The sequence below is a fragment of the Mytilus edulis genome, chromosome 13 (genome assembly GCF_963676685.1).
Source record: "Mytilus edulis chromosome 13, xbMytEdul2.2, whole genome shotgun sequence".
NCBI lineage: Eukaryota > Metazoa > Mollusca > Bivalvia > Mytilida > Mytilidae > Mytilus > Mytilus edulis.
In genome coordinates, this window is record NC_092356.1 from 60,941,106 (window position 1) to 60,957,089 (window position 15,984).

The 15,984-nt window shown below is 30.9% G+C and overlaps 1 protein-coding gene across 1 annotated transcript; it reads left to right on the plus strand.

Moving 5' to 3' along the window:
• Positions 1-63: 63 nt before the first annotated feature.
• Positions 64-15,984, plus strand: LOC139500727 (NADH dehydrogenase [ubiquinone] 1 beta subcomplex subunit 5, mitochondrial-like). The gene is made up of 6 exons (XM_071289565.1): positions 64-238; positions 7,868-7,959; positions 8,498-8,564; positions 12,730-12,791; positions 14,091-14,197; positions 15,686-15,984. Exons 1-6 carry the CDS (start codon positions 133-135, stop codon positions 15,828-15,830), a joined length of 579 nt encoding a protein of 192 aa, XP_071145666.1. The 5' UTR covers positions 64-132; the 3' UTR covers positions 15,831-15,984.

Genomic DNA, 15,984 nt, shown 5'->3' on the forward strand with positions numbered 1-15,984 from the left:
TCAGAAATATTATATTATTTTTATTTTGCATGTAGGATATCAATAATTATAACTGGTACCTAGTTTACCGCCTGTAGCATAAGCTTTGATACTGTTCCCAGAGTTGAGGGATCACCTTGGGAAAGGGACACTATGGGTGTTCTAAGTTGCTTAAGACCCTCTATCGTGAGAGGAACAAAGCAAATAATTTCCTTATCGACAAAACATAATGCTCTTGCAACTAAGACTTTGCAGTCTGGTATGATTGTAGATTTAAGATATCAAATAGTTCTATAAAAACAACCATGAAATCATGAATATGCTACACTCTAGTCTCCACTTCTAAAGTGTAAAAAAACTGTCTTAATATGAGAAAATAAGAGGTGGTAGGTAGATGATACTTATATAAACAAAGAGATAAATGAAAAATGAACAAATTGATACCCAATTTATATAATTCCATGGCTGTTATAATTTCTGCACCAGAAGCGATGAAGCAGCGCATCTATTTTGGATGGGCAAATATCCACTTTTTTATATGGACGAGCTCTAACGTCCCACGGTCCCAGCTTGTCGGGCAAAACAGCCATTGGCCTTCAGAGTAATCTGTGACCAATATATATCATGTACATGTATATGTAAATTACCTGTACCATATGAATACCAATATATATGACATATTTTTGCTGAACGAAACTGTTGCCCAAATGTTATTTCAGAATATATGCAACAAAGTAAAATGAACAAAAAGGGTGTTGGGTATTGTCAATCTGATAGTCATCATAGTTGTTTACACGTACCTCTTTTTGAGATTTGTTATACATGTATATCAGTGTTCCAGCTAGGATTTGAAAATAGAGGGGCGCGTTTTTAAAAAGGGCACTTTAGCGCATTCACACTGAAAAAAATCAAATACTTAATATTACCACATAAAGACATATTTTTAGCAAGCATGTAGCTAAGTTAAATAGCTATTATATACAAGTTTAAAAATCATTTAGATAGAACTTATAAGTTAAAATCAAACTGATAGCAATAATAGACATTACTATATTCCTTTCTCTTTCAGAACTACAGATTTTTTCAAAGAAGAGTTCAAATGCAAATAAATATTAAACAACAATGACAAATCTTCTGTTTTTCTTTTTGAAGAAGGTTGTCACACATTTGTTTCATCACAGTTTAATTTTACAGTTGATATTTTTGTTAATGTCTGTGTTTTCAAGTTTGCCCTGTGACTTGTCTTTATCAATTTGACCTGAGAGAATATTTTCTCCACCTCTGCTGTTCTGAGTGGTTGTACATGTCAAATTGCAACACTGAATAGTTTTGCAACAAGAGGGTACATAGATAATAGGTTTTTGGAAAATGACGCAGTCATTGTTCCATAACTGCCGACCTGATTTCTCTGCCTACCGCGCTTGGTTTCGTATTTACTAATTTCAATACAAACTGGAGGAATGTGCTTGTGTTATCATTATGCATGAGCATTGTGTAGTAATCAGCCAGGAACCAGTTTACAAACTAACTGGTTTCTGTTTGTATTCCACTACAGTCGAAGAAAGTGTTGTAGTTTGACAGGAACCAGTCCAGAATTTTGTAAACTACAAAACGTAATCGGTTATTATCATTCCGTTTTGGTGTTTCATACCGACTTATATGGTTTGAATAAGCTTAAGACCCTTCAAACATTAATGTGATAGGTATATTAAAGACTGTTTTACAAAAGGATGAAACTGTTTTGCTTTAAAAGTCGTACTATAGTGATATATGTTATGTACGGATTTCCACTCTCACCGGTTAATTTCTTCTTTTACACGTGCTTTTGAAACTTCCTGTTTAAACATCGCAAGTTTTAAAATTGTTTTTTGAGTGAATTAAACTTATTTTAACAATCACGAAGCGTTCGGGAATCATTTCAAGCAGTTTCTTCTTCTCTTTGATGATGGAAAATAGGTTTTCTCAAGAAAATACCGCAAACGATCGCAGAGGAATTGAAACGTACAAGTCAAGTCGGCACCTGGTTAAATTGGCATCTAGTCAAATCGGCACCTATTTGACGTCAATTCGGCTTCCAATAATATGAGGCAGGCATAACCTGTGAATGGGGACGAAGTTTGTATAAATTAGTTTTTATTTCAATTCAAACATGTTTAAATTAAAAGAAACGGAAATACCGTAACGTTTCCGATTTTGGTTCTGTTGTTAGGGATTTTAGTTGTGACGTTATTTTAGTTATGACGTCATGTTCAATGTAAACAAAGAAACGCTTTCATCAGGTAACGTTTATTTCATATCAAACAATTATTAAAAATGAAATTGGTATTGCGTTCCTTCCTATTTTATACTAGACCGATAAATATATATTAAATACTAAAAGTTTCATTCAAACGAGACCGGAAAAAGGAAGTACATTGTAGATTTCTGCGCCGGTCCGGGATTTCAAAACATGACATAAAAAAAAGTTAACGATTTTGAGTTCATTAGTACAATGAAAAATTCGGGAAATTTTCCCGATTTTTTTTTTTTTTTTTTTCTACCGTAATTGGGGACTCCGTCCCCATAATATGAGGCAGGCATTACCTGTAAATGGGGACGAAGTCTGTATGAATTATTTTTTTGTAACTTAATTATTTGTCAAAAAAAAAGAAACGGAAATACCGTAACGTTTCCGATTTTGGTTCTGTTGTTAGGGATTTTAGTTGTGACGTTATTTAAATTATGACGTCATATGCAATGTAAACAAAGAAACGCTATCATCAGGTAACGTTTTTTCATATCAAGGAATTATTAAAAATGAAATTGGTATTGCGCGTTTCTTCCTATTTTATACTAGACTGATAAATATATATTTTACTCAAAGTTTCATACAAACAAGACCGGAAAAAGGAAGTATATTGTACATTTCTGCGCAGGTCCGGGATTTCAAAACATGACATAAAAAAAATTGAACGATTTTGAGTTCATTAGTACAATGAAAAATTCGGGAAATTTTCCCGAATTTTTTTTTTTATTGAATTTTCTACTGTTATTGGGGACTTCGTCCCCATATAATTGGGGACTCCGTCCCCATAATATTTATTATAATATTTTCTATTCAATTAATTAATAACTGTTACCAAGTACATAGTGAATATTAGGTAAACAACGAGACCAAAGTGAATATGTTGTTGTGTATAAAAGTAAACAACGAAGCTATTGTTTTAACCATTAGACAATTATTAAAATTAAATGGAAAACTATGAGTCCCTTTCAATAAATCAAACTTTCATGCCAAATAATTAGCAAATTTAAGGTGGTTTTTTTTTCAGTAATGTTTAAACAGCATTAAACAAACAATCCTGTAAAAGACTCAACTGGTTAAATAATGCATAAAAATATCCAATAAGGCAGCAACCATTTGATTTTCTGGGGGGGGGGGGGCTATGGTTTTTTTTGGAAAAAAAAGTTTGTTTCCAGGTTTTGGTGAAAAAAATAATTTGTTTTGGACCCTGAGAAAAAAAAATTGTTTGTTTCACCCTCAGCTCCCACTATATGTAATGCTAAAATTGAAAGAAAAAAAACTGTTTTCGGTTTGTCGCTAAAAAAATAGATTGTTCTTCGCCGAAGGCGAAAAAAAAAGTTTGTGCAGAAAAAAAAACCATAGCCCCCCCCAGAAAATCAAATGGTTGCTGCCTAAGGCTATTTTATTTTTTTCTGGGACGCCTTCCTAAGACGTTCGTAGGAAGGCTTCCTAAGAAGGCGTCCCAGAAAAAAATTAACATAGCCTTGTGGTCATAGGAAGGTGTCCCAGAATAAAATTTAAAAAGCCTTGCCAGACGTAATAATTATTTGGACTACTCATATATATCATTAAAAATACACCAAAAAATTCATGTAGTTGAGAAAAATAAATACATTCAAAATGTACATGAACATCCAAAAAAGTGAAAGTTAGTATTAACTCTTTTTGCTTTAAAAATTTACAACTGCACATAAGTATTGAATGCTTTTTTTTGTAAATTCATTGAGGTGTAAAAGCGTTGACCGAAGTACTTTTTGTATGAAGCGCATAAGCGCTTCATTCTAAAAAATGTGCACACGGTCAACGCTTTTGCAACCCTATGAGGTTACAAAAAGAAACATTCAATACTTATAATTACTTTTTTTAGCTAGGATCATGAAAACACGAATTTTATAACTTTTTTATTCAATTCATCTGTGCACTTTATTGTGGGACCACGTGTTATCATGAATGAAAAGTTTTATTGAGTGATGCAATTGCTTGAGGAATAACATGTGATGTGCAGTTAGCCAATCAGAATAAAGTATTATAATGAAACATATATCAAATGTAATTATAACAAAATACATTACGTTGTAAGAGTTATCTCCCCAAACACTGTTTTTCTTGTGGCCACCTCTCCTTCATAACCGTAAAAGATTTTATTTTACCAAATTGCTCGTTACATATTTAGGATAAGAATATTCGTTTGAACCATAGCTCTATGGGGACTCCATATGAGAGTTATTCCCCCTTTTTCATTTGATTCAAGCGATATGCATTTTCAACTGGTAAACCATAACTGATAGAGACCTAGGGTCTTCATGAGGTCATTGGTACTAAAAATGAAAATGAGGTCAATGTCAAAGGTCAAGGTCATATTATAAATTTTGATTTTGGCTTATTTTCACTTCTTTTCAAATACTGTATGACATTTTGACAAATAATTTTTCATAAATTATTAGTTGCGACATGTACTTACTTGTATATTTTGGTTGAAAGGCTGCGCATACAATAAAAGGGAGTTTTTGTCCATCTTACATTTAAAATTACGCGTCAAGTGGTAGTTCTCATTAACCAAACATATTAAAGACCTAGGATATTTTGATTCAAGGTCCATGGTTTGTGACCTTGAAATTGAGGTCAAGGTCATAGGTTAATAGGACGTCATAAAGCCATAGGAACTAACATTTTAAACTGATTTTTCATATTTCAATATAAAAATAGATCTTTTCTAGTGGAAAGACTTCAATTATTCTCTGAACAATTTGTTTTTAATTTACATCATATTTTGTGGGAGAAGGGGGTTCAGACTATGTGGTATCAGGTCTGTTTGCGCCCAATACACTTTCGCACCTCGCACGTTCACACCCAAGGTCCATTCGCACTCTACTCATTGGCGCCCAATTTTAATTCAAATTCAAGTTGAATAATTGGAAAATCATGATTGTTGTTTTAAATTGCTTTGGTGTAAATACTGAATGTATTTTTAGCTTGGTATGAGTAAAACATTGAAGATTTTAAAGGAAAAACACAAAAGATAATTGTTTTTAAGCCCTTTGATCTGAAACAACGAAACAATAAAATATAGGAACCAAAATATAGCAATCCACTATTATAACCAAAACATGATAAAATTTATTCAACACACAGAAAAAAAATAGTCAGAATCTCACTTCATTATGAAAGAGGTCAATGAAACAAAGTATAGCAATACACTAACCAAAACATGATTAAGAGTTATTCAACGCTAAATAAAACGTTGACAAAATACCACTTTATTTAGAAAGGATTATTATTATCTTTAACAATACGCTATCCAAAACATGATTAAGATTTATTCAACACAAAAAAAAAATGCTGTCTCACTTTATTTTGAGACAATGACAACAATTATACTTATAAGAAAACACTTGCTTACAGAGTTATTAAACACAAAACCAATTAAGATTAGTTGCGAACATGTAGGGTGATAAAGTGAAAGGGGGCGAACATGAGTTGGTGCAAACGTGAATGGGCGCGAACGGACCCGGATTCAGCCTATGTACCAGTGAGAAATATAGAAGCCTTTATACGGTATTTATTTGTACAATTCAGGTAGTCTTGACCTATTCATTTGTCTTAAAAAAAAACCCAGCCAGTTGGCACCTTCACTTCACACACACACATATACGAATATCAATTATATGCTTACGAGACATGTTGCATTGTTAAACTAATTACGGTATGTGAAAATCAAGACTTGCATAAAAACTATCCCAATATTAGAGACAGTGGCGTCATTTTTCTTCAGAGCTTTCAGCTCTTTGATTATCCTAATGACAAGGTGAATGAAATAGCTCTAGCAGACTAGATAAGGAACGATCTGTAAGTTCTGCTGATGACACAAGAGCTATAAAGTCCTGTTATTGAATAAGGAGAGTTTCAGGGTCTATGTCAAATGTATTTGCCAGAGCTTCTATCTCTGTATAACCATACATTGTTTCACTGTTGTCTGTTCAAATCAACAAGCATCTCCGTAAATTTCATGTTGAGCGTATCTAATAAAATCAATAAGTTTGTCAAAACGAATTTCAATCACAGGCACTTGTTTCTATTCATTGGGAGACCCCCTATCAACGTATATTTACGGAAATATACGTTGATAGGGGGTCTTCCAATGGATAGAAACAAGTGCCTGTGATTTCAATATAAAGAAAATTGATACAAAAAAATCGGACATTCGAGAGCTCCGTAATCGGCACAATAATAAATTGATTCAATTTTGTAAGTTTATTATCAATTCAACAAGCATCTCCATTTACTTCATGTTGAGCGTATTTAATAATATCATTATTAAAGTTAGTCAAAACGGATTTCAATTTAAGAAAAAAATGATATAAAAATCGGACTTTCGAGTGTTCCGTAATCGGCGGAATTTACAATCGAAGAACAATTGCGATATTTGATAGAAACCTTTCTTCTTCTTGATTTTTCATAAAGGTAAAGAATTAAATTATTTTTTTAACTTTTGATGGTCATTATTCTTGACAAAAAAGATGTAATAGACTGGCAAGTCTTTGATATTTTCTTCTTGTCATTTCCGAGTTGGTCAATTTCTTTTTTTCGTCAGCATTTTGCGTGTTGACCTATTGGAATGATTCTTTTTAAATGAACGTTATTTCATAAATAACAAATACAATAGAAATGAACATTGTTCACATTCTATTTTGCATCGTCAGGTGTTAAAATAATCAATTCATTTAACTTTGATGTTTGGTGCTTCAGAGCAAAGGGATTAGACAGGGTCGTAAATTTCACCTGATTAAGTAATTGACTCTAATCGAATAGGTGATTATATACAGGTAACAAGTGTCAACAATTTTAATCTGTTGTCTTAATGAAGTGTGTGTATAAAGAACTCAACAAAATACAATATGAGGAAAAAAGATCGTTTTTTAAAACAAATTTCAAAAGGGCACAGAGGGGCACAGGGGCGCTTTTAAAAGGCAGAGGTGCGCAAAATTTTTGGGGCAGGGCACAGCGCCCCTCTATTTCATGCTAGCTGGAACACTGTATATTTACATGTACATTACTTGTACTGGCCTCTAATATTGTATCTTTTGACCTGATACAATATAACTTTGACTTGCTTCACACCAATAGCTTTTTATTCTCAACCTTTGATATACTGATTATTATTTTTATTTTATACCTATAGGCTTAACCTGAGACTGCATATACATGTATATAAACATGATAAATGAAAGCCAATAATATGATATAATTTAAATTCACAGTAAATCAGATGTGCATTTAGTCAATTAATGTTTCCTCAGAATATTCCGAAGTAAACTCATTATTATCATGAATATTTTGAAGAGCTGATAAATTAGCGTGTTGGAAAACAGAGATTAATTTATTTTAGGGTACCAATTTTCTTTGATAATACACGATTGTTTATTGTTAGATAAACATTTTATTTTGTGATTTATGAATTTCAATTTGCCAATGTCTGCAAAATCTTTAAAAAAATCAAACTTTTTCGAACATTTATGGTTGACCAACACTAATACAGCACAAGATTTGGTACAAATGATAATTAATCTACAGTTCATTATACCCCGTATAATTGTATAATTACAGGTATTGTCAGACAAATGGGAGGAGGTGGAGGGCCCCCTACGATGATTAAAACAGCTTCCAGGAGTGTCTACAATACTCTCAAAGATGAATTTGTATGTATTATGTAATATATATATATATAGGATTTTAGGGGTCCACATAATGTAGAAAAGTAAATTTATGTGTATATAGGCCGTACATTGACCTATAATGGTTTACTTTTATAAATTGTTATTTGGATGGAGAGTTGTCTCATTGGCACTCACACCGTATCTTCCTCTATCTATATATCACCTTATTTCTTGTTAGATGCTCTACAGATGATTTCCCCTTATCAACATGATTGAAACCTTATTAAATGATAATAATTATGACATTTTAAAAGAAAAATCTGAAATTTAAACATTTTAGTAATATCTTTTAAGATTTATTTTTGTTATGTACTATGTCGGTATGTGCAGTGATAGCAGCATGCAGAATAAAATTATCTTTATTTTTAAGTTGTCTCCCCTGTGTACAGATAAAATATCAGTAACAGAATAAATTAACAATAAATCTGTACTTTTAAGTTATCTCCCCTGCATTTCCATGTCACAGCAAATAAAATGACTTACTATTTATTTGACTTAGTTTATATCCTTTATTTTACAGCATTTCTTCTTCTGGGTTGGAGCTATACCATGTATACTGATAGTAGCAGCATTTAACATCTTTGGTGGTTAGTATTTAGTACTGGTACTTTAAAGCTCCTCTGACCAAAAATATTACAAAAATAATCTTCACTGAAACTAATGGGCCAAATTAGGCCTAAATCAACATTTGGGTTTTTAGTTTAGTTTTAAAATTGTGTTCAATTATCCCACTGGTCGACTGATATTGCCATTGAAGTTATAAAATACAAATATTGTCTTTTAATATTAAAACCTAGATAGAGGAAAATCTGTTGTGTACATTTACAAAATGTCAAGATCTACATATGGTCTATCTTGATCAAAATTAATAGACAACTTCTTATAAAATATATGTAAAGGTGATTTTTACCATTTTTATGCCCCCATCGTAGTGGAGGGTGCATGTAGTTTTACCCTTGTCCAAACATACATACTAAAGTTGGTTTCCGTTCTCAAACTTTAGATTGCCTGAACCAAATGTTATGAAATTTATATAGAACGTTTATTACAACAAAAAATAGATCAGGTTTGAATTTTGGTGGCGTCACAAAAATTGTTCTAGAGTTATGCTCCTTTACAGTTTCTGTTCTCTAACTTTAGTCTGCCTCAACAAAATATTATGAAACTTAAACACAATGCTTATTACCAGGTCAATTTTCAGTTTTGGTGTCCTCTCTTAAATTGTTCTTTAGTTATGCCCTTTACAAGTAGAAAAATTGCAGAATTTTTCATTACCATTCTCCAACTTTAGTTTGTCTCATCAAAATGTTATGATACTTTTACACAATGCTAACTACTATATATGGGCTATTTAAAAAAAGAATGATGCCAAAGTGTGACAAACATGATAAAAAATTAAGTCATTGCTAATCTTTTTTCTATCATTTTTCTTTAATCCAGAGACATTCAAGTTTACAAAACTACCAAGGGTTAATGCAAAATAATAAAAACAAAAATTTTAACAACACTTTACTCATAAGAATTCATCCACTTTTCAAAGGAAACAACAAAATAATAATATCAACTGACAAACATAAATAAGAATATAAATATCAATGTAATATTTTTGTTTGTTGCAATAAAGGTACTAAATGATTTTCCTGCAATTTTTTTTTACTTATAAACAGTGTATTTTTTTTTTAAATATGTAAATTTCACCAATTTTTAGTGTATTCTTTAATATTTTATTTCAAAAGTTTTTATACTCTTTGCAAAAGCTTTAATTTTATATAAAAAGTAGAAGGAAGCAAACATATATGATCTAATTACATCCTCTGAAAATTTCACAACAATTGCTTCAGTCAATTCTAAGTTTTCTTCATTTAAAAAATACAAACATGTGTTTTTTATCCTTTTGTTACACTCCTGACATATTTTTTCAGTAACTGTGAGACTGTTTTTTAATGGAATGTGTAGAAAATCAGTAATGATATCTATTTTAAATTTACAATCTCACAAATAAATAAATTTATTAGATATTTGATTAGATATTTTTTTAATTTCTGAGCAAAGAGCAAACTTTTAACATGTTTAATAAGAATTACACTGCAATTTTTAAGAATCTTTGGTGAATAGTGTGCAGAAAAATCCTTTTTACAGGACAGATCGGCTTTCTCATTACATTGTAAAGATGTTACAATTATTTAAATAAAGAATCCTGTTGAATTTTGTTATAGAAAAGCTACATCAGAAACTTGTCAGGAGTGTAACAAATGTTACACTCCTGACCATAATTTATTGCTACCATATTTTAACCTGAAACTGACCTGAAATCATGTAGAGTCTTTATATTTCACATATTATTTTAGTGCAAATTAAGAACAGGTTACAAAAAATTATATACTTCTTACATATTTACCAATTTTGCTAATTGTCTATTTAAAAAAAAAGATGGCTTTCCTTTAAACCTTGTTCAGTCTCTTGTTTGATACTATATATATGCTGTTTTTATGTCAGATGATGTATTATGATAAGTTTGTTCTTACTACCAAAGATGGTAGCAGTATGTGCTCGGTATATTAAAAATTGTTCAAAAATGTACCCAAAAATGTCAGGAGTGTAACGCTTTAAAATGTTTAAGTGTAACATTCATGTTATTTTTTATAGAAACAATGTTGTTATTATTGGTTTTCTTTTCTGGAATTTGAGTGTGAACACTGTCTGTTGCATATTTTCAGTAACAAACATGCCATTATTATGGCCTTTATTGCTTGTTTATGCTCAATACTTGTATGTCAGGACTGTAACACATTTAAACAAGCTAGTTCAATTGCAATTTTAGTTCAAAAATTTCAGAAGTAATGATGTAGACTTGTATTCTGTGTTAAGCTGAGGTGTAGTAATGTCATTTTATAATAATTGTCAACTTGTTTTTCTTCCAATAACTTACCTTTGCTAATAAGATTGAAATAAGGCATTTTTTGTGTTACACTCCTGACATTGAAGTATTGAGCATACAAAAGCAATGAAGGCCATAATAATGGCATGTTTGTTACTGATAAACTGTAACAGGTAATGTTCACTGAAATTCAAGAAAAAACAACAACTATAACAACATTGTTTCTAAAAAAAAATACATCTTAACCCAGTTGTTACACTCCTGACGGACCTGGGTAGTCCTCTTATTGTAACCATAATATTCCAGTAGTAGAACTTCAGGGTCAACTGGATGCACCTGTGCCAAGCTATGATACTAAACAAAAAAAATAAACCCTGCAAGATGTACAGAAACATGTTATTTCACCTACAAAGACATTTTCTGGCAGCATATTGACTTTTACTAACATTTTTTTTTTACACAAACTTATTTGACTTACCTTATGAGTCTCATGAAAATGTAAATATATGGAAGAATTGAACAAGAAATCATAGTCAAGATATAATAGTTGGATGAAAGACATTGTTTGGTATTGTATCTGCTCTTATTTATTCTATATCATCAATGAATGCACATGCTTTCTTCTAAATGTCACACTAAAAGCGTTACACTCCTGACATTTTGAGGTACAATTTTGGACAATATTTTTTAAACAGAGCACATACTGCTATTATCTTTGGTAGTTAGGACCAACTAATCATAATACATTATCTGACATAAAAACATTACAGATATAGTATCATACAAGAGACTGACAAAGGTTTAAAGGAAAGGCATAATTTTTTTTGAAATAGCCCATATACAAAATATAGATCAAGTTTGAATTTTGGTGGCACACTTAAACCATTCTCGAGTATTCACCATTGACAAATAAAAAAATTGCTGAATTTTTCATTTCCATTCTCCAACTTTAGTTTGCCTCAACCAAATGTTATGAAACTTAAACACAATGCTTCTTACCACAAAATAGAGATCAACATTGGATTTTAGTGGGTCAATATAAAGGTTCTAGAGTTATGCCCTTTACAAGTGAAAAATTGATGAATTTTTTGTTTCCTTTAATTTTTTTAACTTAAGTTAGCTTCAACCAAATGTTATGAAACTTATACACAATTTGCTTTTTGACACCAAATACAGATTAAGATTGAATTTTGGAGGTTTTTCCTTTACTGTTCTAGATTTATGCCCCTTTAAAAGTAGATTTCTATTTACTTAAACTTAAAAATCTGTTATTTAACTTAAGTTTGCCTCTTTATGCCCCTTTAAAAGTAGATTTCTATTTACTTAAACTTAAAAATCTGTTATTTAACTTAAGTTTGCCTCAACCAAATGCTATGAAACTTTTACACAATAGTTATTACCACAAAACTCAGATCAAGTACAAATATTTTGTTGTGTCACTTTTTATACTGTTCTTCATATATGCCCCTTTATAACTTTATATAATATATTTGCAAGTCGGGGCATCATCTGTGTTCCATGGACATATTCCCCATTTATCTTTCTTTGCTTGTATTATCTTGAACACTATTATAGATAGAGATTGTAATAATAAACCTGTCAAAGGCTTTACAAACCTCTTTCATAATTATATTTGAATTAAAAAACTTAATTAATATGATGAAATATCCAACTCTCACTTGTTATGAAACCTTTAATTTGAATATTGTAAAATTTGCTACAAAACAAAGGTATTCTTCAAACTGTAACAGTAAACTATATATATGTATATATATCATGTATATATTTGTTATAAATTTAATTACTACCTGTGAACCTGAATGTTTTCATAGTTCCTTTGCCAAGAAAATAAGGTTGATTTCTTTTATATTTAGGTCAGGGAGAACTAACAGATATTCCAGAAGGTTACCAGCCTCATCATTGGGAATATGAAAAGGTATAGTAATACAATATACATAGATAAAATAAGATGTGTTATCAGTGCCAATGAGACAACTCTCCATCCAAGTCACAATTTGTAAAAGTAAACCATAAATAGGTCAAAGTACAGTCTTCAACACGAAGACTAGACTCACACTGAACAGCAAGCTCTAAAGGTCCCCAAAAATGACCTGTGTAAAACTACTCAAACGTGAAAACCAACTGTCTAATAAAACACTTATGAACCACATCAACAAATGACAACCACTAGACATCATGTTATGCATGCGTAGGATTTTTAAATCATTGAGAACTTCTCATTAAGGATTATGTACCCTTTTGTTGATTCAATGCTAAACATATGGAAATTTTATAGAAAATCCACAGCCTTTATCCTTGTACTCTAATATTTGGCAATTTGATGACTGATAGATATAGGATTATTGCATTTAGTGCTAGCATTGATTTCCTTTAAACAAGTTTATTAATGTAGTTATTGGTTAAAACAAATAAAAATATGGACCAAATCAAGTACACCTTTTAGGGTGCTCTCGACTTTAATGACTCAGCACGAGGTATTTTGGTATTTACAGGTTGGTTAGAACTTTTTGTAGAAAATAAACACTAGCACATCATAGAAAAGCAAGTGAGAAAATCTTTATTTCAAATTTTATAACAAAAATCTTTTGTATTAAAGGCTGTGGATTTTCTATAAAAATCTTGGTTTATTTGCCACAAAGTACTCTTTTTCTATTAAATGCAATGAAACAGTAAATAATTATGCTTTCCATCAAGTTTCCCCATAAACCTTAATGTAAATAATGCAACTGTGTGAGTATCGCAACAATTAGAACATGCATTAAAATTTCTGATGCATATACGTCTATGTACAGGGGTATGCAGCTTTTCCTTAAATTCCAATAATCTCATTATTTGTCCATTCTTCAAAATTTTCAATATATTTGAATTTTCAGTACATGCATGTGAAATATTCTCCTTTGTTTCCGAAATTCAATTTCAATTTCAATTGAATTTACCATGTTTACATTAATAAAACTTTTTTTAACCTCTTGATTTTGAAAATTGCAAAGTTTCATAAATCTTTTTGAAATATTAAGGCATTCATAAAACTTTTTGTTGAAGACATATTGCTTTATTTATTGCACAGTGTGTGTAAGCTTTATCACTTAAGTTTCTTTAAATGGAAGTGCATATGAAGTGCTTTTTAGTTATAAATTAAAGATACAGCTATTCAAATAATTTATAATACCAGTTCTGATTCAATGAAGATAAATACAATGCTTTGTAATTTCAGCATCCCATAAGACGATTCATTGCTAAACATTTTACAGTACCTATGGAAAAAGTATATGAACAGAACCTCCACTATCAATGGATGGATAATGCCAAAAATGATCAGAGGTAAAGTAATTGCACAGAAACTTTATTACCTAACCTGACTGAAAGGCTCAATCCAACTTTCCTCTTCCCTCAAAACTGTCTTAATAGTACATCTGTCATTAAGTAAACTTTTACAAAATCTTTTTTCTCTAAAAATGCTGGATAAATAGACCAATTTTGAGTTTGTTCTTCACCAGAAAAAAACTTGTTAATTATGTGCACCTTTATGATATCATCTACCAGATAGAGGGGATCACCTGTATTCCTGCACTATTAACTTTTATCGAGTGTCTGAGTGATCTTCATTTTGAAGGATAAACTAGAAATAATGTTTGTTCTGTATGTACTTAATCACAATTCCCCAATGACAGCAGTGCTGATTGTCAATTATCAGAGGTCAGTATGCTGAATAATATGTGCATTATAGCATCGTTGTTTTCCAACAACTTACTCAACATGCTAATGGAGGTGATGATGCCCCTAAATGCACAAATGATGTACACTAAAACCAAAGTTTTTGACAGAAATGCATCAAATTGTCTATTGATACTATTTTTAGCCACACTTTTCGATACGCTGTCTTGTTTAAATGTTTCCAATGATATACCTACATGGCTGACAAGACCACGTAATAAAGAATATAGCAAAATGCAAGTTTTTGCTATTTATCTGAGATTTAAACCTGAAAAACTGGTCACCTTGGTGTTAAAATAATATATCAAATAAGTATAGATATGAAAGAGGACATCTACTGAACTTGAGACATGTGCATGCATAAGTAGTGGAGTTTATCTAAACCCTGCCCCTTTTGGGGTAAAGATTGTATGAAGTGCTATCAAAACCCTATGTTAACAAATTGATATCTAAATCGTCCATGGCTTATCACTACCTTTTGATATACAAAATATAGTACATTGATCAAAGCATTCTAAACACCTTATCCATGAACATTTCCAGAAATTTATCAAAGTCATTATATGTTCAGATATTCAAGTCACAAAATGATCTGTCAAGAAAATTACATAACTTTTGCAAGGTGCAGAAATATATAAATGATGTCATTGTTATAAAATTTGAAGTTATCTCCCATTGTCCAGAATTGTAGTTGAATCAACAACAATCATTGCTGTATTGACAATGCAATATTTGATTTTACTTTCTCCTGACAAATAAACGCAATCTTTACCCTTCTGTGCTTACAAGCACTTTGATAAATCTTAACCATGCACAAAATTAATTTCATATAATTTTTTTTATTTAAAATCACAAAAATACTGAACTAGGAGGAAAATCCAAAATGTAAAGTCCCTAATCAAATGGCAAAATCAAAAGCTCAAACACGTGAAACGAATGGATAACAACTGTCATATTTCTGACTTGCTACAACTATATTGTACATGTTGTATGGAATATAAAAATAATGCTTCACACTTTTTTTGGATTTGAGGTTACTGTTTCATGGCAGCATAAATTTCTTGGAAATTGATTGATGTTTCTGTTTATTTTCAGAATTTTAGCACGTAAGATTAGAGCAATGATGAGAGAAAACCAGGATTATAAGGCTTGGTATTATGTACCAGTTGATGTCAAAGGAAAAGAAGAAGCCGCAGGACATAGACGGGATTTCGAAAAGAGACACAGTTACACAGAATAGTCATGTGATTATAGAAACTTGTTAGCGTGAGAATTGTTCAATAAAAACTATGTTTCATGGAAATGTACAAATTCTAGATCTGTTATTTATATAGGGTTGGTATAAATTGACAGGAATTTATATAGAATTTTATGATTAAAAAAGTTAAAATAAA